This window comes from Hypanus sabinus, chromosome 8 (assembly GCF_030144855.1).
Source record: "Hypanus sabinus isolate sHypSab1 chromosome 8, sHypSab1.hap1, whole genome shotgun sequence".
NCBI lineage: Eukaryota > Metazoa > Chordata > Chondrichthyes > Myliobatiformes > Dasyatidae > Hypanus > Hypanus sabinus.
The window spans coordinates 159879026-159905872 of NC_082713.1; the positions used below are offsets into that span (position 1 = coordinate 159879026).

A 26847-nucleotide genomic window follows, 5' to 3' on the forward strand; every position below is an offset into this window, starting at 1 on the left:
CTACACCCAAGTTTTACAAAGCCCGTCCAGTTTAATGTATCATCTGTGATAAAGCAGCCAGCGAGCTAGATTGCACGAAGGCTGAAGGAATTGTTTTCGAGGTTGAGTGGTGCCTATGGACAACACCAGTGGCCCCGAGAAGGATGGGTCTGCCAGGATCCATGGTAATTTAAGGTCACCATCAACCCAGTACTGAAAGTAGATCAGTACCTTCTGCCCAAGAAAGAGGAAATCTTTGCAAACCTTTCCAGAAGGAAGCACTTCAGCAAAGTGGACTAAGCTGAGGCCTATCTACAGACGGAGATGGAAGAAGAGTCCAAAGTGTTTCTCACCATAAATACTCACAAAGGACTTTATCAATATAATAGGCTTATTTCTGGAGTAATATCTACACCAGCACTGACAGAAAACTATGCACCAGAAGCTGCAAGGCTGCCCAGGCACTCAGTGTTGCCTGGATTACATCATTGTTACCGGTGAGGATGACGAGGGACATCTTCCAAAATCTCAAGACTGTTAAGAAGATGAGAAGATTACGGGATCAGAGCGCAACGCAACAAGCTTTGACTGTTGGCCTGTCGGCAAATCAAGCAGCTGGCCGTGCGTTGTTCAGGATGCCGAAACATCCAGAGTAAAGGTGCCCAAAGCTATCAGAGCCACGGCCTGCAGCCTCAGAGTCAACTCCGACAACTACCTCTGAGGAGGCCCCAGAACCTGAGATTGCCAATCGGAGTGACCACCCTTGTAAGGAAAGATGCTATCTCACAAGAGTAAGGAATCCTGAACACCAATTAAATTTTTAGAGCTGAATGGCCAATTTCATATTTACTATGCTGTGGATGTCTATAAAGTGGTTGTATTTTATAGAATACTATATATAAAATGACTATAGGGCAATTTGTTACACATTTAAATTGAGATACATTTTATATTGAATAGAAGTTTATAACTAAGCAGGGAGGAGTGTTGTGTATTTAATAATTCAATAATATTTAATATTGTAAATACAGTGCTTGATTAAGCATTCTTTGTTTGTTTAACTAATTTATTACAAGTTATGTGAATAAGTACGAGAATGGCATACGTCATTATGCCACCATGCCATACGTGCGTAGCCCACTAACGTGAAACTAAGCAGGCATGCATAAAAGACACTCTTTGGTCGGCCCGAAACTTAATGGTCTGCCAGCACGTGGAGATGTCCGTGGGGGAATGCTGCCGACTGGCACATTCTCGGCTGCAGGAGTACATGTTGAGGGACGCACTGAAACTTGGTGCAGCCACCGCAAAGGACCCGGTGGGGAAGGACCACAGTTTAGGGTTCTTCTCCCGTGGGAATGGGAGTGGGTAGGGTGGTGGGGTGTATACCCCTCAACAAAGGTATGTAAGATGAACCAATGGAGTGAAGGGCTGAATGTGTGGAAATATATAAAACGTAGTGGAAACGTCTGTAAAGGATTGAGAGTCATTGAATGGTTTATTGTACATAAAATTTGATTTTTGAATAAAGTATATTTTTTTAATAAAAAATCTCCCAGCTCCTGTGTTTTTCTTTTGATTCGTTTTTGGAGTTACAAAACACAACATTATTGATGTTGGCAGCTTAGAAGAGTCAGCCAGCATTCTAACTGGTTGTATCAGTGTCTGATATGGAAAGGCCAGTACATTGGATTGGAAGATGCTGCAAAAAGTTGCAAACCCAGCCAGCTTCATTCCGGGTACAAGCCTCTCCAGCACGGAGGACATCTTCAAGAGACGCTGTAGGTTCACTGGCACCTCAATAACTTAAGAAGAGGAAGTGGAAGAAATTATGATTTAAACTGTTTGATTTGAACTCTTTCCTGGACATTAACACTTTTTTTTATTTAAATACAGCCCTTTGTTGCCCCATAGTGGTAATATTTGCAATTGCAATGAATAGGACTAGTTCTGCAACCACTAAAATTTGGTTAGGAAACCAAACTTTGTTTCCTTTTCTGTAAAATCTCTTTGGGACGAAGAGTTCATGTTCTGAAATGTGAACTTCTGTAATTTTGTAATGTGAGTCGTGACTTCACACTCTAAATTGAAACTGTTTTATTTATCCCATTGTTAGAGCTTAATCAACAAAAGGGCTGCAAGCTCTTTGGTGATCTCACTGTACTGATGAACTTTGGTTTCTATTATGCAACACAGACTCTGCTCTTAAGCATTCTGATGAATATTTTGTTTATCTCAAAGTCTTTGACAAGTTCCTGCAACGTTCACATCCAAAGCAAATCATATGATCCTCTACAAAATTATATTCATAACAATTTAGATTTTAAATTTCTTGCTTGTTCTGTAGTCTGTGACTTATTTTCCATTAACTTAATACCCACACATTGCCTTCTTTTATTCTCCGCTCTTCACCACATCAAAGTATACCCATTTTTGCTGATGATACTGATCTTCCATTTTAAACCTTCCTTCAGATCACGTCCTCATTTGTCACCTCAATTTCCCAAAGAAGATGTACGACATAGGAGCAGAATTAGGCCATCTGGCCCATCGAATCTGTTCCACCATTCGATCATAGCTGATTTATTCTCTTTCTCAACCCCATTCTTCTGCCTTCTGCCCATTAGACATAAGATATGTGGTGCCTTGAACTCAGCCCCAAATACTTTGTTCACAGAAATGACTATTACAACCATTGATTATGATCAACTTAACTGAGATTTTGTCATTGTGAACCGCACGCTCATTTTTTTTTACATGCCAAAGCCCAAAAAACGGGGAAAATTGTAAAGCATGAAAAACTAAAAATTCAGAAACTGTAATGTCCGCAGTTCAGAAGTATCCATCCCACCCCTTGATCAATACTTAGTTAAACCATCTCTTGCAGCTATTACAGCCAGTAGTCTTTTTAGCTAAGTTTTTATTAACTTTGCACAATGTGATGACCCTATCGCAAGACCCTGCAGCGGATAGTGAGGTCAGCTGAGAAGATCATCGGAGTCTCTTGTCCCGCCATCACGGACATTTACACTACACGCTGCATCCGCAAAGCAAACAGCATTATGAAGGACCCCATGCACCCCTCATACAAACTCTTCTCCCTCCTGCCGTCTGGGAAAAGGCTCCGAAGCACTCGGGCTGTCACGACCAGACTCTGTAACAGTTTCTTCCCCCATGCTATCAGACTCCTCAATACTCAGAACCTGGACTGACTCCTTGCCCTATTGTCCTGTTTATTATTTATTGTAATGCCTGCACTGTGTTGTAAACTTTATGCAGTTCAGCGTGGGTCTGCAGTCTAGTGTAGTTTTCTCTGTGTTGTTTTTTTACGCAGTTCAGTCTAGTTTTTATACTGTGTCATGTAACACCATGGTCCTGAATTTTTACTATGTCTCATTTTCACTATGTACTGTACCAGCAGTTATGGTTGAAATGACAATAAAAGTGACTTGACTTGATGAAGCAAGATTTGTCCACTCCTCCTTGCAAAATTGCTCAAGCTGTGCCAGGTCAGCTGAGGAGTGGTGATGCCACAACCTTGAGATGTTCGATCGACTGAAGGTCAGAACTCTGACCAGGTCACACAAGGACATCAATTTTCTGCATTTGAAGCCACTCCATGGTTGCTCTGGCCGTGTGCTTTGGGTCGTTGTCCTGCTGAAAGATGAACTTCCTCCCCTGTTCATGCTTTCTGGCAGAGAGAGGATTTCTCTCTATTTAGCAGCCTTCATCTTCCCATCAATCTTGGCAGGTTTTCCAGTTCTTGCTGCTGAAAAGCATTATGTTATATTATGCTATATTATGTTATTACTTCTACCATGCTTTACAGTAGGGATGGTGTTACCTGACTGATGTGCCGTATTAGATTTAGACTACATGTGCCACATAGAGATGAGCCAAAATGTTTCACCTTGGTCTTATCTGACCATGTCTTTACAGTATCTTCTACATGATGCTTTGTAAAGTCTTCATGGGCAAGAATATTTTTTTTCTAGTGGTATGTGTGGTCTCTAATACTTAGCATCAGCCTGGTAACACCACCCCTACTGTGAAGTATGCAACTCACAAATAAAAATTCTCAGTTAAATTGATTGAAATCCCTGTTGCAATACTCGTTTATGTGGGCAAAGGGTTGGGAGCTGAATGAGCTCTTATGTGTTACAAGGACATAGGAGCAGAATGCCAGGTAAGATGGAGGTGTGCTCAGACAAAGCAACTTCTATGGGGTCAACCAAAGGAGTTATTGTCTTTTTTAAAAGTAGTTTTTATAATGTCCCTGCTGGACATTAAGAATTTAAATGACTGAAGTCTACCCCATCAGTGAGTTGACAGAGAAACTGAAGGAGCTGGACTTGGTGTAGACTGTGATGCTGCCTGCACTGGTGCGTAAAGGAGATCTGCAGCCTAACTTGCGAGTGATTGTCTAAGTCACTTTTCTAGTGATTGCAAGACTCTGTTTGACATCGGTGGTGTGGAATGCTGCAAGTCCAATTCATTGGTTTATTGGCAAACGGCAGGGGAGCTGTGCTGCATCGGTCACAGTGAGAACAAGGCCTCAAGCCGTGACATGCACAATATGCTGGAGGAGCTCAGCAGGCCAGGCAGGATCTATGGAAATGAGTTTTGGCCCAAAAGATCAGCTGTACTTTTTCCATGGATGCTGCCTGGCCTGCTGAGTTCTCCAGTGTTTCGTGTACATTGCTTGGGTTCCCAGAATCTGCAGATTTTCTCTTGTTTGTGATTGAAGCTGCGATGTCGCCTGTTTGCAGTTGGCCTGGGTGTGGGGTCGGTGTCGGGCGCACCACTGGCGCGGTGGAAACGGTGCGGCATGGCATCCATACTGGAATTGGTGCTGCCACCTAGTGTTTGCTCTGTAGAAGACAAGCTGGTTTGTGTTTGCCTGCGGACTGCAGCAACATTCACAAGCTCCGGGACTCGGATTATATCCTCTTTGTGAGACTGTATCTTACTGCTATTTTAGATGTGCTATATGTGCCTTGAGCCGTGTATGACTGTTGGGACCGTGTTCTGCAGCTTGGCCCTGGAGTAATACTGTTTCATTCGGGGGTATTCAAGTCTGGTTGAATGACAATTAAACTTGAATTTGAATTCGGCCTTTCAGTTCATTGAATCTGCACTGCCATTACATCATGACCAATTTATTTTCCCTCTCAACCCCAATCTATTACTTTCTCCCCCTAACTTTTGGCACCCTTACTAATCAAGAATCTATTAATCTCTGCTTTAAATAATTAAGAACACATCACATTCCATTGTAAATATACTCAATAACTTTGTCTCCACACTTACAATCTATTAACAAAGCTCTATAAACATTTGAATCTCTTATGCAAATATGGCATTCCTCCCTTGTACCCTCACTCCGTCTCTGCAAATTGAAGCTAAATTTCTCACTTTCCCGGTTTTTTCCTGAAACCTTATTTCTGTTTCTGTTTACACAGAACCACTATGTTTACAGCGTTCATTGTTTCTAATTTAATTTTACAGTACCTGTAGTCCTTAGATTTTCAAGAGTGTTTCTAAATCTCTTTTCTGTCTAACCAAGTTCAACTATTATATATCTTTAACTTGGTGGCATCTGTCTGTCTCGAGAGACCATGGATCTGCGCCTGGAGTTTCCAGGGCGCAGGCCTGAGCAGCGTTGTGTGGGAGACCGGCAGTTGCCCAAGCTGCAAGCCTTCCCCTCTCCACGCCACCAATGTTGTCCAAGGGAAGGGCACTAGGACCCATGCAGCTTGGCACCGGTGACGTCGCAGAGCAATGTGTTGTTAAGTGCCTTGCTCAAGGACACAAACACGCTGCCTCAGCTGAGGCTCGAAACAGTGACCTTCTTATAATATTGATTTCATGATCTCTCATCACCTCCACAGCTCTGCATTTATGATAGCCTCCTAAAGCTATCATGTTATTTTCTTTTTCTTTGCATAATCCAAGCGTACAAATCCAAACTGTCCTGCACCTTATGGGTAAGGATCACAGACATTTTTCACACTTGTCTGAGCAGCTGAATCAGAATGACTATTTCCCATTGAAACCTTAGTTTAATTTTCTCCTGACCCCTTTTTAACTCTGCTTATTCTCTGTAATACAATTATGGATATTTGTTTCTTTTCCATTTCTCAATGCAATTCCAAATCTCTGAAATTTAAATTGCTCATACATACATGTCCTCTCTAGCCACAGGTGAGGTCCTAGAGTACTGGCAAGTTGCCGATGTTGTTCCATTATTCAAGAAAAACCAGGGCTAATCCTGGAAGTTATAGACCGGTGAGTCCCATGCCAGTGGTAGGGAAGTTACTGGAGAGAATTCTTAGGGATAGGATTTATGAGCATTTGGAAAATTATAGACTAATTATAGGGAAAGCTAGCCCAGCTTTGTGTGGGGCAATTTGTGTCTTACTAACTTGATTCAGTTTTTTGACAACGTGACTAGGGTGATTGATGAAGTTAGAGCTGTGGATATTGTCCATATGGATTTTAGTTATGTGTTCGACAAGAGGTTTGGGACTGATTCCAACTGGGGTTTGTGATTAGTTGTGTTATGCAGGGATCTGCACTGGGTCTTCTGCCATTTGTGATGTATATAAATAACCTGGAAGAAAATGTAGATGGGTGCTTAGTAAGTTTGCAGATGATACAAAGATTGGTGGTGTTGTGGATAGCGTAGAACACTGGCAAGGAATACAGCTGATATAGATCAGTTACAGATATGGGTGCAGAAATGACAGATGGAGTTTAACCCAGCCAAGTATTGCACCTTGATAGGCCAAATGTAAAGAGACAGTACATTATTAAGGGCAAGACACTTCACAGTGTTGGTTAGCAGAGAGATCTTGGGGTCCAAGTTCATAGCTCTCTGAAAGTGACTACCCAGGTTGATAGGATGGCTTATAAGGCATATGGCATGTTTAACTTTATTAGCTGAGACATTGAGTTCAAGTCAACAAGTTGTGTTGTAGCTTTATAAAACTCTAATTAGACCATAGCTGGGGTATTGCACACAGCTCTGGTTGCCCCATTTTATGAAGAGGGTGCAGAAGAGGTTTACCAGGATGCTCCTTGGATTAGGGGCTGATGCAACATCAATAACTCTTGGAGACGTGAGGTGAGATAGGCTTTTATTAGCTGGAAGAAAGCACTGTCAGCAGCAAGAGACCGTCACACAACATCCTGGAGACTGAGGGAGGAGCAGTGCCTCCAATCGCCTTTATACAGGGGTCTGTGGGAGGACCCACAGGAGCAGTCAGCGGGGGGGGGGGGGGGGGGGGGGAGGCATGTCCAGACAGGTATATGTAGTTCACCACAAGGGTGTCTGCTAGAATGAGAGCTTTGACGAACTTGTGCTATTTTCTCGAGAGCAGTGGAGACCGAGTGGAGACCTGATCGAGGTTTTATAAGATTATGACAGGCATAGATAGAGTAGACAGACAGCATCTTTTCCCCAGGATTGAAATGTCTAATTCTAGAGAGCATGCATTTAAGGTGAGAGGGTGGTAAGTTCAAAGGAGATGTGAGGGGCAGGATTTTTTCGCAGTGAATGGTGGGTGTCTGGAATGCGCTGCTAGGGGTGTTGGTAGGAGCAGTTACAGGAGGGACGAAGATAGGCACATGAATGTGAGGATATGGGCATTGATGAGGCAGAAAGGTTAGGTTTATTGATCATTTGATGATTAATTTAATTGGTTTGGCACAATATTGTGGGCCGAAGGGCCTGATCCTGTGATGTACTGTTCTACGTTTTATAACACACCGGCACAAACACCACTGTGATAATTCCTGGTAGTTAAACATAACTGGCCAAAATATACAGTGCGTAGATGTGGTGCACATACATTGGAGGAATCTAAGAACTTTCCCTGGTCCAAGATGCCAGCAGATCTTGGCCACAGCTTCAGACCTGATGGAACATGTAGTGAGGTCCAAAGGTTGTGACTGCCAAGTAAAGCCGAAATTATCTACCTAAGGGTTGCATATAAAGGTTACAGGCTAAAACCTACAAAAGACATATTTGAATCGCAAAGAAGGGCGCTGCAGTCATGTGACAGTGTAACCAGAGAGCCATACCTGTCACGTGACAGCACTGCCCTCACCTGGTTGGAAGTCACACCACATGCCAGTCAACATTTTGCCCCTCCCAACTAATCAATGCAGACTTAACCATTGGCCACCTTAACTGGATTAACCTATCTAGCACCAGGCCGTCGGCCCCCCGGTGAATCATCTGGTCTGGACCCTCCAGCCCCCTGACCTACCAAGGGTGCCACATGTGCTTGGCTCATTCTCTTTTTGCCATCCTCGAGGGACCACCCTGCTTCACTCCAGGCTGGAGACTGCAGAACAGCGCTGGAGACACGTGGTAAGGTGTGCATTGAGTAGGGTTGTGGGAGTGTTTATTGTTGTCCCTTTAGCAGAGAGCTGTGCCTGCCTTAAGTCAAGGGGTAGCAGGTATTGTAGTTGCTTTTCCCTTGCTTGTATGTGTACCTGTACTCTTTCCCCACACCGTTTTCCCGTGCATTGTACTGCCGACCCGACTTTTCCTATGCTCGCCTATACTAAGCGTGTTTGTGTGAATATTGTAGCCGCTTGTGTTGTTCCCAAGCTCTTCTCCCCTTGTAAATGAACTCCTTATTATTAAAACTGTGTGTCCAGAACCCTTGCCTTTGAGACCCAAAGAATCTGTCTCATTTCCATCACAACAGACAGTTAGCACAATGCTTTTACAGCTTGGGTATTTGGAGTTTGGAGTTCAATCCCTGGTGTTCCCTGTGAGCAGTTTGTATATCCTCCCTGTGGAATGAATGAGCTTTCTCCGGATCCTCCGGTTTCCTCCCACTGACAAAAGACCTACCGGGTAGGTTAATTGGTCACCGTATATTAGCCCATGATTAGGTTAGGGTTCTATCAGGGTTGCCAGGGGCTGCTGGGCAGTGTGGCTTGAAGGCTCAGAAGAGCCTGGTCCACACAGTATACATAAACAAAATTAATTACAAACATAGATTAGATCAAGCAACACACACAAAATGCTGAAGGAAATCAACGGGCCAGGCCCCATTTTGTGTGTGGTGCTTAAATTTCCAACAGTACAGATTTTCTCTTGTTTGTGAAAGATTGGATCAAAATCAGATAGGAAAATGTGTCTTTAGAAAAGAGATGAGGAGGAATTTCTTTTGACAGAAGGTGGTGTATCTGTGGAATTTGATGACCACAAAAGGCAGAGCAGACTTGGTGGGTTGAATAACCTAATTCTGTTCCAATGTCTTATGGTGATTTAGTCACTAGAGGCCTGATTCTAGAAAGACCAATTCAAATATCATCACAAGGAATTTCATTTTATTTTATTTTACATTTCATCTAAATACATCTGGAAATAAAAAAGCTGATATCAGTCTCTGTGTTGATAAAACCACTAAATTCTTATTAAAAACCCATCTGGTTCACTAACGTCCTTCCTTTGGGGAAGACAGACCACTCTTACCCAGTCTGGAGTGAATCCACAGGAATGCTCATTTCTTTTAACTGCAGCAGCAAGCTACACAGTTTGTGGAAAATTAGGGGCAGACAAAAATGTTGGCGATGAGAGGAAGGAAATGGCAAAAAAAAGCACAAATGATGGCCATCAGCCAACGGATAACTCAATTATCCCACTAAGCCAATTCTGAATTTAAAGGAGAAGCACTGTCGATGTTTCGGGCCGAGACCCTTCGTCAGGACTCATCCTGATGAAGGGTCTTGGCCCGAAATGTCGACAGTGCTTCTCCTTATAGATGCTGCCTGGCCTGCTGTGTTCCACCAGCATTTTGTGTGTGTTGTTTGAATTTCCAGCATCTGCAGGTTTCCTCGTGTCTGAATTTGAAGCCAGGGTTTGTAAGACTTCTATAAAATCACTTCATCCTAAAATCTGCTAGAGTCGTCTATTGTGTCTGGTACGGCCAATACGGCCTCCTCTATACTGGGTGAGACTCGTCGTAAATTGTGGGACCACTTTGTCGAGCACCTCCGCTCCATTCACAAGAAGTGGAACTTCCTGGTGGCCGAATATTTTAATTCGAATTCCCATTTCTGACATGTTAGTCCATGGCCTCCTCTTGTGCCGCGGCAGAGGAGCAACACCTTACATTCCATTTGGGTAGCTTTGAACTTGATGGCATGAATATCAATTTGTCTATCTGGTAAAAAAAACCCCTCCCCTCATCTTCTATTTCCCACCCTGGCCTTTTACCTCTTCTTACCTGCCTATCTTCTTTAGCCCTTTACCTCTCCACCCACTTGGCTTCACCAATTACCTTCCAGCTAGCCTCTGTCCCCTCCCCCACACTTGTTTCTGGTGTCTTCACCCTTCCTTCTCAGTCCTGAAGATGGTCTCGACCTAAAATGTTACCATTTATTCTTATCCATTGATGCTGCCTGACCTGCGGAGTTCCTCCAGCACTTCGTGTGTGTTGCTTTCTATAAAGTCAGATGTTGGTGATAATAAGTACATAAAATTGAATAGAAAGTTGGATTATAATATTTAATTACTTTATGTAGCTTTTTTTTACCAAGTCAGTCAAACTCGTATTAAACTAAACTGAGCAGTGGGTTATCATGTAACAGAAAACTATGACAAACTATTTTTCTGGATCAAGCTCATAGTAAGAAATCTTTTAAAATTCAAAGACAAATATCCTCAACAGCTCCAAAGTACATTAAACAGAGCAAGAGCCTGCAAATTCTCTTGTTCCTGTCCCATCCTAAAATTCCTGATTCAGCAAATACGGAAACAAAATTTGCCATTCAATTAAATAAGCTAAATCCTATTTATATAATGACTAGTGTTGTGCAATGTTTGGGAAGAGTCATTAGCCAGTTTTTTTTTAAAAAAAGGACTAGCTTTATTTGTTATGGAATAACAAATACATGGAAACATACAATGAGATGTGCCATTTTGTGCCAACAACCTGCATATTCTAAGGGTGCACTGGGGGTAATTTGCATGTGTCACTATGCCTCTGGCTCAACATGGCATGCACACAACTCACTACCCCATAGCGTACGTCTTTAGAATGTGGGAGGAAACCCGAACACCCAGAGGAAACCCACCTGGTCAGTTGGAGAATGTACAAATTCCTTATGGACAATGGTGAGAACTGAACCCCGATCTTAAATCAGAGCATAAATTACTGTGCTACCCACTATGCTACCATGACACTTGTTACAGCTTGAAATGCATTTTTCAGAACATTAATAAGGCACTAACACTGCAGGCAAAACATTGCCTTAATAATTTCAAATAATTTACAATTTTCAAAGAATATTTTCTCATGATTGCACAATTCTCAGTTCCAGTCATGACTCCTCAGCAAGTGAAGCAGCCTATGTCTGACGCACTACAACTTCCACAGACTGATAATTGTCACGTGATATTCACACCACAAGGTTATCAGGCAATGATCCTCTGCCACAAGAGAATCTAACCACCAGCTCTTGACACTCAACAACTTTACCAATGCTGACCCCCTCCCCCACCACTATCATTATCCTAAGGGTCTTCATGAACCAGGAGCTTCAACATTCTCCTACACAAGTAAAATATCAGATGTAAGGATGACCTGCCACCACAGGATCTTCTCAGCTTCTACAAGGCTCAGGTCAGGAGTGCAATGGAATACTTCTAACGCTGGATGAATGCAACGTCAACAACTCTCAAGACACCAGAATCGGGTTTATTAGCACTGAAGTGTGTGAGATTTTTTGCTTTGTGGCAGCGGCATGATGTAATTCATAAAAACATTCCTGTAAGTTATAAAAATAAATTTAAAAATTCATAAGTTAGTGCACAAAGAGAACAAAAGGTGATTCAGTCCATGACTTCCTCTACTGTCACAAGGAGGCCACTCTCAGGTTGGAGGAACAACACCTCATATTCCATCTGGGCAGCCTCTCCAACCTAATAGCATGAACATCAATTCTCCCCCTCCTCTCTTTTTCCCATTCCTTCTCTTCTCCCATAGTACACTCTCCTCTCCCATCAGAATCTTCCTTCTTCAACCCTTTAACTTTTCCATCTATCACTTAGCTTCTCCTTTCATTATCCCTCCCACCCCAACCTGGCTTCACCCATCACCTTCTACTGTAGTTGTACTTTCCCCACTCCCCCACCTTCTTACTGGGGCTTCTTTCCAGTCCTGATCAATGGTCCCAGCCTCAAAGGTCATCTCTTTATTCCTTGCCTGACCTGTTGATTTCCTCCAGCATTTTATAACAGCAAAAAGTGAGCCTGTTCAGAAAACTGATGGAGGGGAAGAAGCTGTCCTTAAAATGTTTGCGTGTATCTCTTTAGGCTTTTATACCTTCTCCCTGACGGTAGTAATAAGAGAGTATGTCTTAGGTGGTGAGGTTCATTACTGATGGACAGCACGTTCTTGAGGCATCACCTTTTATAGTACAAAGCTTCCCGGTTGATTGGTACTCCAATCACTCATTTCTTCCACCACCTGCTTGGAAAAAAAAGATGCAACAAACTTTCAACACCATAAATCAGCGAGTTGTTTGTTACGTCTCCTCCTCACCGTGATATGGGGGGGCACACCTCTTTTTCCCTTGTGGTATGTCGAATGAGTAGTATTTGGGGTACTGCAAGCCTGTGTCTTATTGATACTTTAAGGCACGCTTCAGTGCTCGGCGGAGGGTGCTGATGCTTTTTTTGCTGGTGGGGGAGGGAGGGGAGTCGTTGCCTTGCTGCTGCTTATGCATGGGAAGGGGGAGCTGGGTGGGGGGGGCTTTGGTGTTCTAACATTCAACTGTCATTCATTCTTTGGAGCACTCCTCTGTTTTCATGGATGGTTGCGAAGAAAGATTTGCAGGATGTACATTGTATACATTTCTGTGATATTAAATGTACCTATTGAAACAAAGGCAACAACTGGCCACTAGGCTTCAAAACTAGGTATTGCAGTTATTCATGCAGGCAACTCTGATTGCAACTTCTATCACCAAAGGGGGTGTGAACAGGTGGTGTGTGGGAATGCTATCCTCTCCAGGTCACACAGTATTCAGACATGACATTCAATGTCTGGGCTAATGATGGCTAGATCCAGTGACTCTAACCAACATGGCTACTTTCATCAGAAGGACAACAGTTCAAAAGGTTGTCAAATACAATATGCGCTGGCATGCCAAGGCTCACAAATTTGTAAATAACACATCATGAATCATGTTAAAAGGTATTTAATTGATTCAGCACAGATATTTTAATTGAAATGCTTTCTTGCTTTTCACGTATTTAATAGGATACCAGAAAGCACTGGTGCCGAGAAATTCTTTTATTCCTGAATTGGCACAAATCTCCACTTCTGCACGAAGCCACACAAGCTGGCAAGATGGGGATGTAGATCCACTAAGATTACCTTAGGCTTAAAACAGCACAGCTACTGGCTGTTGCAATGTTCAAAAGTGTGAAGGTTCCAGATGTCTAAAGGTGCACATCATACACCAGAGCATTGTTACAAGTGTTGTGGTGAACTGCTCACTTTGTTGTTAGGATAGAGACACAATGGAGCAAAGGGATGATGCACCCCACCTCAAACCAGATCTCAATGCAAGAGGACATGGAAAAGAGGAGGGATCCTTTACTGCAGTTGTCCAAAATGAAGAGCCAATGGTAGGAGACACCTACTGTCTCACTTATAGCAATACTGTTTATTCCATTTGCATTCCAAGTTACATGAAATTCAGTTCTAACACTTGTAACTGCTTGTTACGTGCTGTTTCAGCTTTGGCACTCAGCTGCTCTCTTCATACGTTGATGAAAGTTTCTGATATTCTGAGATCTGTGTGATTATTGGACTGTACTTCATACTGGTTTCTCAGTTTTTTGTTTTTTTGCCCCCGCAAGTGACAGGGTCAGGACTGCTATCTCTGTGGTGGAGGGGGATTGTGGGGTCTGTAAGGTTTGTTGGGGTGGGGGTGGGGAGTTGATGACCTTTCTGTCAATACCCATAACTATCTGGTATAGACAAATATCGGAGTTGTATTGTACAATAAAATGAATGTTTAGATTAGAGGGGAATACAGGCCAACATCAGATCAAGAATGTCCAAATGATGGGTAACTCCTATATGTAAAGGTATCTCTCATATTATTAAATTCAACACTAATTTCTATATATGGAGAACTAATTTCATTACTCTCCACAACAATGATTGTTGTTAGTCTTATGTGTGTTCAATACCAATCATTAAAATTCCACAGGAAAATGATTGCCAGTGATTTTTCAAAGTTACAGGCATAATATGCATACTGAAGAACCTGAACTACATTATCCAGGGACAACCTGTACTTCATGCAGCAGCTCACTCAGTACAAGCAATCTACCATGTATTGGGAAGGAAGGATGTGGATAATTACAGGGAAGTGTATGAGGGAATGCTAATGTTTTTCAAATGCTTATTGTTTCTCCGGCTTGACAAATTAAAAGACAGGAAGCAGCATAGACTATTAACCTCTACAAATAGTAAGACATTGATAATAAATTTCCCTTCATGTTTAATCACATATTATACATTCAGGTTGCATTAATATTTACAATTATTAAGACTGAACATGAGAACTTAACCACAAGGTGTAGGTGCAGAATTAGGCTATTTGACCAATCGAGTCTTCTCATGGCTGATACATTTCACTTTCAGCCCCAATCTCCTGCCTTCTCGTATCCCTTCATGCCCTGACTAATTTAGGAATTTATCAACTCTTGCTTTAAATACACCCAATGACTTGGCCTCCAAAGTGGCCTGTAACAACATTCCACAGATCCACCACACTCTGGCTAAAGAAACTCATCTTTGTTCTAAATGAATCCCCCTTTATTCTGAGGATGTGTTCTCTGGTCTTGGTCTCCCCCACCATAGGAAACATCCTCTCCACAATCCACTCTATTGAGGCCTTTCAATATTTGATAAGTTCAATGAGATCCCTCATTCTGAATTCGAGTACAGGGCCAGAGCCATCAAATGCTCCTCATATAGGCATTTCAATCCTGGAATCATTTTTGTGAACCTTCTTTGAATCCTCTTCAATGTCAGCACATCCTTTCTTAGATAAGGGGCTCATAACTTGCTTGCAATACTCCAACTGAGTCACCAGTGCCTTTATAAAGACTGAATATTACATCCTTGCTTTTACTTTGTAGTCCTCTTGAAATGCCAACATTGCAATTGACTTCCACTCCACCAACTCAACCTGCAAGTTCAGCTTTAGGGAATCCTGTGCAAGGACTCCAAGGCCCTTCTGCAGCCTCTCTGCTTCCTTACCACTACCTGCCCCTCCGCCTATCTTCATATTGTACACAAACTTGGCCACAAAGCCATCAATTCTGTAATGCAAATCATTGACATAATGCAGAAATAACCCCTGTGGAACCAGCAGCCAGCCAAAAAAGGCCCTCTTTATTCCCACTCTTTGCCTCCTGCTAATCAACCAATGCTCTATCCATGCTAGTATCTTTCCTGTAATATCATGACATGCTTTGATACAAACATCATTCCAGTTCAATGTCCAAAAAGTTCACAAATCCATCTACCTCCATAACCTCATGCACTCCACTGATGGTAAAAGTTGTATTTCTTTGAACACCTACTTTAGTGGACAGCAATCTCTGAAATGTAACACAGGTCAGCCATGGCCACCGAAAATGCTCTAGAGGCTAGGAAGCTCCATTTAGAAAATCTTGGCCTCAGTGAACAATGTTAACAGAATAATACAGAAGGGTAGATCTGAGCTCCTCATGCACCCTTTCCTTGGTGTCTTGGCATTTCTGCTCTGCAACACACCCATGGGATCATCATTGAATCATTACCGAAACATACAAGCTAGAAAAAAAGCTTCGGATGCAGAGGTGACACCCATTGAGTCACAGTAGTTAATAGAGAAATGCTTTCAATCAAATCAGCCTGCTGAGAGCTCTGTAGCAGAATTCAGGAGCGTTTATAAATCTTTAAATAACACAGCATGGAGAGTTGTGAAAATCTTGCAAAATTTGTGTGGAATCAATAATTCATCTGAAGTAGTAAATACCACTCCAGGTCACCAGATAACATTCTAAACACACATCTTGTAGAATGAGGTCACTTCATTGGCATTCTTAACACACATGAAATTCGCATGCACACATTGCAAATGAAATTCCGTGCATATTTTCCCATCTATGGTATTTCACTGATAAGCTGCATAATTAAGTTTCACTTCCACAGAGATGAGAATGCAGTGTTTATGCAAAATCTAGACCTGAATCTACAATTTTGTGATACAAATGTATCTAAACCAAATGAAATAGGGATTTTGCAGTTTGCTTTATGCTCCCTGTTGTACAAAGCCATCACTCTGCATCCAGAAATCTCTTAAGCTATTACATTCTTTCCAAAAATCTTTAAGAACTAATCTCTGACCACTTTTATCTTAGCTCCTACTTCTTAACCACTCTTGACCCAGACCAAGTTCCTTGCACAGTAGACTAATACCACTGATCCAAAGACGCTAGTTGAAATCTCAAAGGGGAATTTAATTTAATTTAAAAAAAACAATCTCAGCAATGGTAGCCAAGAGGCCATTGGACCATCACGTTACACTTATCTGTAACCCAATGTGGTTGATGCTCAACTACCAGATAGGATAAATTACTATGGATAATAAATGTCAGTATTACCAGTCACATATAGATGGTTAAGATAAAGAGTAATTACATGATTTAGGGCAAAACAAAATTTCCAAAATATATTCTATATGGTGTCTCCCATCAGCTTTTTGTAGAGTTCTTGGCATTTATTTTTTTCAAAGGGGATAAAATACAGAAAACATTGTTAGCACTGTACAGGGCAATGGTATAACCACATTTGGAGAACTGAACAGTTTGTCTCATTATTCAAGGAGGGATAAACTGTGCAATTCATTGAGTTCACTATGTTGAATACTAGGATGATGGGGGTTGTCTTATGAGTAAAACTTGACCTACTGTATATCCATTGGAGTTAAGAATAGCTGTCATCTTATTGTAAGATAACTAATGCCCCAAGTTGTTTAATTCAGGGATAATGCAAAACATTAAATTTGTTTGATCAATGTATCTATTATCCCAGTCACCTCCAGAAATGTAACAGTCTTTTGGAGAAACTAAGGAGATTGAACAACATTTGTAGTCTCTTGCACCTCCAGAAATATATCTGATTTAAGAGGCATGGCTGTACAAGCTGCCCATTACTTATAGTTAAACAGAAGTTTTCGAAGTAAATATAACGATTATGAAATGCTTTGAAGTGAAATTGAAATGCAATTCCCCTGCCGGAATATTTTGTTATAAAAACAAGTTGTTCAACAGTCACTGTACAATAACTTAGAAAATGTTTTACTTTGAAGGTGCTTATAGCAAGATAATATAAATCTTAATAAAGATTGCAAGTAATATACACAGATACCAGTATTTTAAAAACCCCTAGTAAACCTTTAATTAGAGTTGTTTGTACAAGACAAATGACAAATTACATTAAACATCTGAACTTTGAACTTCTGGATATTATACACCTTCCCATCTGTCTTGCAGTTTGGGATATTGTCAATCTTAACAGTTATAAGCAAAATAAGCTGGATAATGGTACATATTACAATATATAAATGTACAATGTTTACATAAAATGAAATACATCAGAGAAGCTGGAAAATTCAAAGATGCATCTGCATCAAGCGGTGCCCTTTAAAAAAAATGCCACATCCACATACTTCCACTCTTACAACAGGATCAGTCAGATGCATGAGGGATTGGCCCAACATGAACAATATCAATACCATTCCACAATGCACTCAAGGAACAGTGAGTTTCCTCACTACTTTTAGTACTACTGTTTAAACCAAAGTGCAACAAAGGCTGTACAGAAGCTCTTCAGATTTGTCAGTGGAACATTTTAAAACTGGGATTAAACTACATTCCTGTTCGAAACAGTGCCAGTGTCAAGCACACAGAGGTAAAACACAGTAAAGGCTCTGCTGCGGGCAGTGTGCATCATGTTTATTAAGTAAATTGTGCATTTGTGCATTAGCATGCTGAAACGCTCTGAAACTGCAGAATACGATCCAAATTCATAATAAAAATAGGATTATATACCAAACTATACTCATTTTGCAAATGGTTCTGTCAAATAGGTTGCTTTTATTTATGTACTGAGGGAAAGATAAAGTTGCTAATTAAAATACATAAGCAGCTTTAATTGCATTTTGTAACTATCTGCACTTGATCATTTTGTAAATTTTGGTGCATTACACAATACTGCTGGTTTTCTCTTTTCTGTAGATGGTACCATTTTAATCCAGACATGCCTAGTGCACAAAATAAAATCAGATCTTATTGGTAAGCAGACAGCTACATTATAAAGTTGTTCTGAGTAGTGTTCAAATTTATTCAAGACTGTTGAAATGCACTTGTCTATTTTGTGTACTATTAGTACTCAGCTAGTCTTCCTACTATGCTATCTGTAGCTTTTAGCTGGTTGCCCTGTCCTGTGCCAAACTACTTGTATAGATTTACTTCTGACCCACTGCAAATCACGACTCTGCAAATGGAAGGGTTTTGAGCAGTCAAGTTAAACCTGTTGGTGCCCTTTCATGTAGCCATTGTCAAATACTATTTGGACTTAATCTACATGATTAATGTCTAATGTACCTAAAAATATCATTCTTAACTTTCAGTAAACAAAACAGTTCATGTCCTATCCACGAATTAACAACTGCATGGAAGTCATGCCTCATTTTTACTTCTACACGACTATTTTAGAATCCCAATACACCAATGCTACAGATAGCTCCTTTGGAAATTTTCTTCAGCTTCCTGGCATCTTACACAAAAGATGCAGTCCTTATCATACAAAAAGTGTACATATAAAAGCAATAAAAAGGAAGACAGAGCATTCAAGCAGGACTTCTCCTGCTGCAGTATAGCAGTACTGGCAGGAGTAGCAGAGGTCTCATGAGGCTCCTTGGGAGTTTGCTGTGTTGGTTAGAAGACGCAGATGTGACATTGAATTCATGTACCTATTTGATGGTTTCAAGGGAGTGTTGCAATGGACAGCCTGAGGGAAACGATAATGGTAGCGATCTAGTCTCAGGTATTTTACAGTCACTAGCTTTCCTGAAACATGAAAAGAAGTTAATTAAATAAAAATTCAAACAAGCGTTCAGAAACTTAATATTCACAATTGATATTCTGCATAATGAGCAATAAATCACTGCAAAATGTTATTTATGCTTTGAAAAAAGCCACTATCCAAAACAAACAAGCTTTAGTATCAAATGCCAATTTTTTAAAATTAAACTGCAATTCAAGATTTTTTAAAATATAATTTCCTGTATACAAGTGTTAGGAGAATGAAATTAATTGTTACTCCAAGTCCGATGCAGCACAAAAAGTTAAAGAACACAATAAAAAAACACAACGTAAATACATGATAGTTTATTGTGATTGTATGTTTATAAAGTTACGCTAGGCTGTACATGTAATGACAGATGGGGGTGGGGAGGAGTTGACCAGCCCTACTGCTTGGGGAAGCAACTGTTTTTGAGTCTGGTGGTCCTTGCATGGATGCAATGTAGCTTCATTATGGTACTGACCTTTTTCCACCATCTTTCTGTATGTGGGTCCTAGACGGCGGGTAGGATGGTGCCAATGATGCATTGGACAGCTTTGACTACTTGTTGCAGAGCCTTCTTGTCTGCCACAGTGCAGTTTCCGTACCATGCAGTGGTGCAGCTTGTTAGGATGCTCTCCACTGCACATGTGCAGAATGACCAAAGTACGGATGTGCATACTCCAGCTCTCTTCAGCCACCTCAAAGTAAAGGCACTGGTGAGCTTTCTTTCCTCTGGGACCATGAGAGGTTGTGAGTGACGTGCAGTCCCAGGAGTTTTAACAGCAATTTCCACGGCTGTAAAGGTGAGTGGTGCAAATTCTCCTGAGATCAATAACCATCTCCTTCGTCTTGTTTACAGTAAGTGGTTATTGCCTGGCACCAGCCCTCAAACTTTTCCACCACCTCCCTACAGGCTGTCTCATCATTGTTGGTGATGAGTCATTGGTGAACTCCACAATATGATCGTTTGGGTGTTTGGTTGTGCAGGTGTTTGAGCAGAGTGTGCAGCAATGGACTCAGCACAGTTATGGGAAGCACCCATGTCGAGGATGGGTAGGGAGGAGTTGAGTCTGTCTGTTAGGAAGTCCAACAGCCAGTTCCACAGGGGCGCATTTAGACCAAAGAGTAGGAGTTTATTCAGCAAACACGGGGAAATCTGCAGATGCTGGAAATTCAAACAACAACACACACAAAATGCTGGTGGAACACAGCAGGCCAGGCAGCATCTATAGGGAGAAGCGCTGTCGATGTTTCGAGCCGAGACCCTTTGTACTGACAGTGCTTCTCCCTATAGATGCTGCCTGGCCTGCTGTGTTCCACCAGCATTTTGTGTGTGTTGTTGTAGGAGTTTATTCACCAAGGTTTGTGGGACAATAGTGCTCAATGCTGAAATGAAATCCAGAAACAGCATTCTTAGACATATCCTTGTTTTCAAAGTGTGTTTCAAGGCCAGGAGCATGACAGATGCTACAGCATCTGTCATAGAGTGTCTCTGTCAGAAAGCATATTGGTGTGTGTCCGTGGCAGGAATGGAGTTTTTGATATGTGCCATTATCAGCAATTTGAAGTAATTCATGATGATTGGTGTCAGTGCCACTGGACAGTAGTCATATAGTTCTGAAGGTTTAGAGTTCTTTGGTACAAGGGTGGTGGTGGCTGATTTGCAGCATGCGCAGATAGCAGCCTGGATGCATGAAATGTTGAAGCTGCTTGTGAAGTTGTGAGTAAAACAGGAAGGAGGGTTAAACAAAATTTATAAGTAAAATTCATTTGTCCCACTTTACAATAGCCTACATTTTATTTGAGAAAGCTGGGGCTTTGCACAACGCTTCCACACAACCAATACGGCTGAAATACTACAAATGGGAATGTAAAAGGCAAATACATCATTGGATTCTAAAGTGTGATATAACTCCATCTGCTACCACCCAAGACACAGGCAAACAGAATATTAGCATTATTGATTCCCCTACTAATACGTACTTCTCGATTTCAATGTCCCCGATTGTTCACTTAGTCGTTTTTAAATTCAGCACATTATTCTACCAAAGTGAAACTTAAACAAGTAAGAGCATTTCAAAACATCTTACCATCAAACCATGAACCATGCAGTGCTTTAAAAGCCTTGCCAGCATATTCTGGAGAGAGACACTTTACATAGACACAACCCTGCAGCAGAGAACAGAGGAAATTACAGTACATGAACAAAAACAAGGAAACCACATCAATTACAAAAAAGAGACTAAGCAAGCTAGTAAGCTGCACATTCAGACATCAAAATGAAATCAGAATATGTCTTAAAAAGATAGACCTACCTCACGTGAGTTTTTATCTACTGCAATATGAACAATTCCTTCATTGTCACTGCATTTTTCTAGAATTGCTTCTTGAATTGCAACATGCCAGTCATCCCCAATCTCCCTATAAAATATAGAAATGAAAATAACACTTTAGAAGGGTGGTAAATAAATGGAAAATTTTAGTACAATAAAATGTAACCAATACATGTAAACTGACATTTGCAAATCTATGTTTAACTGTAGACTGTGCAGTGTTTGGTGTAAGCATCTCAATTTTTTATCATGTCTTTTAAACCAGTTGTGTTAATTTCCACCACCAAAAGTTACAGTTATAATTACTCCATTACTAATATCCTTCCTAATTTGTACATTTCTTCCTACAAGATACTTTGTTAGCTCATCGAAAGACAATTTAGGCAGCATTATTATTCTACATTTAACTTGGTACCTTTCTAAAGTGAAAGAACAAGTCTATTAAGTGAATATTACTTTATAATTTGGCAGCCGATTCCAATATGAGATAGTTAATAAAAAGCATGACTTAGATACTTAGGTAAACCACCATAGCTGAACACATTTCAATAATTACAGAAAACAAATTAAAAAGCTAAGCTTTTGAGTTATGATTTGCAACCCTTTATTTTTAACTATATTAATGTACAACTCTGGCCACTTGAAGACCACAGTAATACTTACATGACTGGGTCAAACATGTTGCGGATCTTTAAACAGGGTGTCAAACTATTAGGTGGTGAATTTCTACCATCGAGGTGGAAAGCTACATGAGGAAAAAAATCAGAACATAATATTGTACCGTACATGGGTTCTTAAATTATTTTTCTACAAGAACATATCCATCCAGTATTAAAAACTATTTAAATCGAAGTATCAAGGTGGAAATTCATTTTACTTGGGGGGTGCGGGGGTGGGAGTGGATTGAACTTTTGCCAGGAATGCATGTTTCAGTGACCAAGTGAATGCACTCCCTATAGTGATCCTAAGCTTACAGTTTACCATGATTGTGACAACTAATGTTGAGAGCAGTCCTGTCTCAGACAACAAAGGGTTTGAGGATTTCTACTCCTGAATGGCAAAAAAAAATTAAATTCATATTTGCTTGCAGCTTCAAATACAATTATCCCTGTACTGCTCTTCCCACCTCACTGGCAGAATATTTGCAGCTACTTATTAGTATTTACATGCAAAATTTCTTCACAATGCAGCTTCTGGTAATGAAGCTGAGGAATGCCCACAAATCAAGATGGTAGTGATACCTGTTGTCAACCAAATTCTGGCGGAAATAAAACAATAAAGTCTACAGTATATAATTCCTGGAATTCCAATCCAATGGTTGCTTCCTCGGTGTTAAATAAAAGTCATTTCCGAGTCTAGTCCTTACAGTGTATTCTGTAGGACACTGCAGTTAAACAAAGCCAGATGCACACCTCCTACATCTGGACCTCAAATTCCTTTGACTTTAAATGAAACTGATTACCCTAACTGATGCAAAGGGACTTGAAATGCCCAGCAGCTGCAAAACCAAAGTGAACAGCCACCCAATCAAAGCATTGCTAGCAAACCAGGGAGGAAAAAAATACAGTTAAGTTAGTATTTTAAATGTTTTAGGGTGGTAAATATAGGGCAGCACATACATAAGATTATGGCAAACTGAACTACTTTAAGATAAAATTACTGAAGCTTGCAAAAGAGCATACACACACAGATTGCCTCCAGAGCAACTGAAAGATCTGACAGAAGTATCTGAAATCATGAATGATGCAGACAAAATGGATATTGAGATCCTCCTTCCACTGGTTGAAGGGTTACAAAACTAAGGACATAAAATATAACTGTCAAAACTAAAAAAAAACACATATGGGACTGAAGTGAAATGCTGGGGCTATTGATGAAGGTAGTTTCTATTGTAGCATTCAGAAGGGAATTGGATAAATACTGGATATTTAAGAGGCAAAATTAGCAAGGCTCTGGAAGAGAAAGGAAGGAATGTATTACATTTACATACAGCTCAGAAGCCTTCTAATATGCTGTTATCATTGAGATCACCTTTACTGCACTAATGAGTGAAACACCAAGTGGTTGATTAGTTTGCACAAATCACACCAAGGTGACTTGTCAGCATTCAACTTAGTTTTCTATAAACGTTAATTTATTCAATACATTTAAAAGTGCAGAGATTTGTAAATCAAATTCATACCTTTTCCTTGCCATACTTTTGAGGGCACAACTGTAATCTTATCGCAAGTCGAAGGCGGCTGCATCCACCTCCATACTAAGATATCTCCTCCTCCTATTCTTTGAGTTTCTTTACGAATACGGGATTCATTGGTTTCTACAAAATCCACAGCTCTTTCCCATGCCTTCTTCATTTTTTTCCTGAAAATTTTCAACCGAAAATTATTAACATAGGACTGGAAAACAAATACTTTGGTGTGACTGGAAGGTTCTATTTTGGTTCCTTAATATTAATGGCTTACCTATTCTGAGGTGGTATTAAAGAATCACGTACATGGGGAATAGGTAAATAGGGCTGCAAATCCTTATTTTCTTGGCAGGCTTCATTATGGCTTTTTAAAACATCTAAAAGCAAGAAAACAAACCAACCAGTGTCAGCCATCATTTAATTGGTAACTACTTCAATACATTCCTGTAAAATATCAACTTAAATCAACTTGAGACAGCAAGTCCGTAAATTGAGGATCGCAGACAGGGGTCTAATAATTACCCACCTCCATCACCTTCTCTGGCAATTCACAACAGACACCAACTGCTTTTGGTGTGGACTTGTATAATATTACATAGTACTAATATTATTTACTTGCGTTAATATTTTATGACCGTATCTTAATTCTATGATACAGCTATCGTAATTCTATGTGCTGTATTCAACTCTATGTACTGTGGTTGCACCTTGGCCCAAAAGGAACAATGTTTCGTGTAGCTGTATACATATGCATGGTTGAATGAAATTAAACTTGAACTTGAAAATTTACCCTCCAGACCTTCATCTCCTCTCCCTCAACTTAAACCAATGACCTTTAGTTTTAGTACTCAACTATGGAAAGACTGAATGGCTACCCTATTGCATAATATTATAAGTGAAAAGGTACTTGAATTGAGGGAAAACAAACCCAGCTTTTCTAATTTTTACTTAGAACTCAAGATCTCCACTTCAGGCAACTTCCTTGTGAATCTTCCGCTGTAGATGAATCATGTTTTTTCTGTAGTGTGGCAACTAAAACTGCATGCAATGCTCTAAGAGCAGTCTAACCAACCATTACTCTAACATGCCCTCGCAATTCTTGTACTCATTGTTTTGGTTGATGTAGACAAGCATGATAAATACATTCTTCATCACTGTCTTACCTGTGTTGCCACAAGTACATAGGGTACTAGGACCCTGTTCTTTACTAAGTAATGCCCTGGATTAATTTCCCAAAAAGCATCACTTTACACTTGTCCAAGTTCAATTCCATCTGCCATTTGTTTGTCCACTTTCCAGTTGATCACTAACCTGTTGTAACCTTAGACAAACTTCTTCACGTCCATATCACGTATTGTTGACTCCCTTTAATGGGAAACTAATTCCGTCAGCCATCTCCCCATCTTAGACATCTTCCTAGCTGCTTGTTCATTCTCACTGAAGGCTCCCAGATACACAGTCAATTTAAAATGTACAGGTGTGCAACTGGCACAATCTTTTAACTTAAGGATTTCTATTTTTTTTGGCCAGGGCAATAGATTTGCATGTTTTTTGTTCACAATATCACACGATTTCTTCAATGTGATGTTCACAAACATGGCGACTGAAAGCCTTTGCATACTGCATTAACACGATACAGCATGTTGCAAATTTGTCACATTATTAAAAGAGTGAACAGTAACCTGAAACTGTAAAACAAAGGTCTATCAATTTACATGGAAATTTTTGAAATTATAAAAGGCCTCAGCCTCAACTTGTTAATAGATTTCATTAGCCATCAATCATACTATATTTTCAAAACAAACACTGGGTACCTATGATTCTTTCCACCATGTCATACATCTGTTTGGTCTCTGATTCTTCCTTTCTCCAACGATATTTCATGTAAAGAAGCACTCCCCAAACAATTCCAACACCTAGAAGTATCAAATATACAACACCAAGTCAGTCATTACACACCATGAAAAGGCAAACGGCCAGGATCTGGAAAGTTTTGTCCAGGATATTTCACCAAGGGTAAAGAATTCAAAGTCCCAATGGAAATCAGAGAGTGTGGGGTGGAGAAATGATACTGCTAGGTAACACAAAATTGGTAGGAAACTAAAAGACAAAACCAGTATTTATCTGGTTGGCAAGAAGTGAAGAAGGGTGTGCTATTTGTGATCAATGCTGTGGCAAGAACACTTTGTAATACAAAAATAGTCTGGATAGGCCAGGGCAATCCTCTTGCATTTGTACAGAGCCCTGGTGAGACCACACCTGGAGTATTGTGTACAGTTTTGGTCTTCAGGGTTAAGGAAGGACATCCTGGCTGTAGAGGAACTGCAGCGTAGATTCACAAGGCTAATTCCTGGGATGTCTGGAATGTCTTACGCAGAGAGGTTAGAGAGACTGGCTTGTACACGCTGGAATTAAGGAGATTGAGAGGGGATCTGATTGAAACATAAGATTATTAAAGGATTGGACAAGATAGAGGCAGGAAATATGTTCCAGATGCTGGGAGAGTCCAGTACCAGAGGGCATGGTTTGAGAATAAGGGGTAGGTCATTTAGGACAGATTTAAGGAAAAACCTTCTCCCAGAGAGTTGTGGGGGTCTGGAATGCACTGCCTTGGAAGGTAGTGGAGGCCAATTCTCTGGATGCTTTCAAGAAGGAGCTAGATAGGTATCTTATGGATAGGGGAATCAAGGGATATGGGGACAAGGCAGGAACCGGGTTTTGATAGTAGTTGATCAGCCATGATCTCAAAATGGCTCGAAGGGCCGAATGGCCTACTTCTGTGTCTATTCTCTATAAAGGCACCAAAGGCATGACTGCTGATGACACAAGGAATACATGAAGGTAGCACAAGAGGCCTACAAGGAGACATAGATAAAGTGAGTGGAAAAGACTAAATGTGGGAAACTATCAATTGTCCATATTGACAAGAACAAAGAAAAGGCACATTATGAGTGCAGCTGTCAGATGCTGAAGAATCTGGGTGTCTGAGATACAAGACTAATAGTAAAAATTAGGAAAGCTGCAATGTTAACCCATTTTCCACAAGGAACAGAAAAGTATGGAACTATAATAAAAGGCAGTAGTTATAAAGACAGTAGTGAGACTACATCTACAGTTCTGTGTACAGTACTTGTCTCCATATTCAAATATTTTAATACATTGAAGCAGTCAAATAAGATCA

At 40.6% G+C, this 26847-nt stretch overlaps 1 protein-coding gene across 1 annotated transcript in view; it reads right to left on the minus strand.

Annotated features, from left to right (window-relative positions):
* Positions 1 to 18152: 18152 nt before the first annotated feature.
* The window catches only part of lemd3 (LEM domain containing 3), a 42229-nt gene continuing 33534 nt past the window's right edge, over positions 18153 to 26847 (minus strand). Inside the window, exons 7-13 of the mRNA XM_059978382.1 lie at positions 25481 to 25582; positions 23941 to 24043; positions 23661 to 23839; positions 22142 to 22223; positions 21461 to 21566; positions 21236 to 21314; positions 18153 to 19147 (exon numbers count right to left, since the gene is read on the minus strand). Of these exons, the coding sequence (XP_059834365.1) occupies positions 18984 to 19147; positions 21236 to 21314; positions 21461 to 21566; positions 22142 to 22223; positions 23661 to 23839; positions 23941 to 24043; positions 25481 to 25582 (815 nt within the window). The 3' untranslated portion in view covers positions 18153 to 18983. The remainder of the gene's footprint in view (positions 19148 to 21235; positions 21315 to 21460; positions 21567 to 22141; positions 22224 to 23660; positions 23840 to 23940; positions 24044 to 25480; positions 25583 to 26847) is intronic.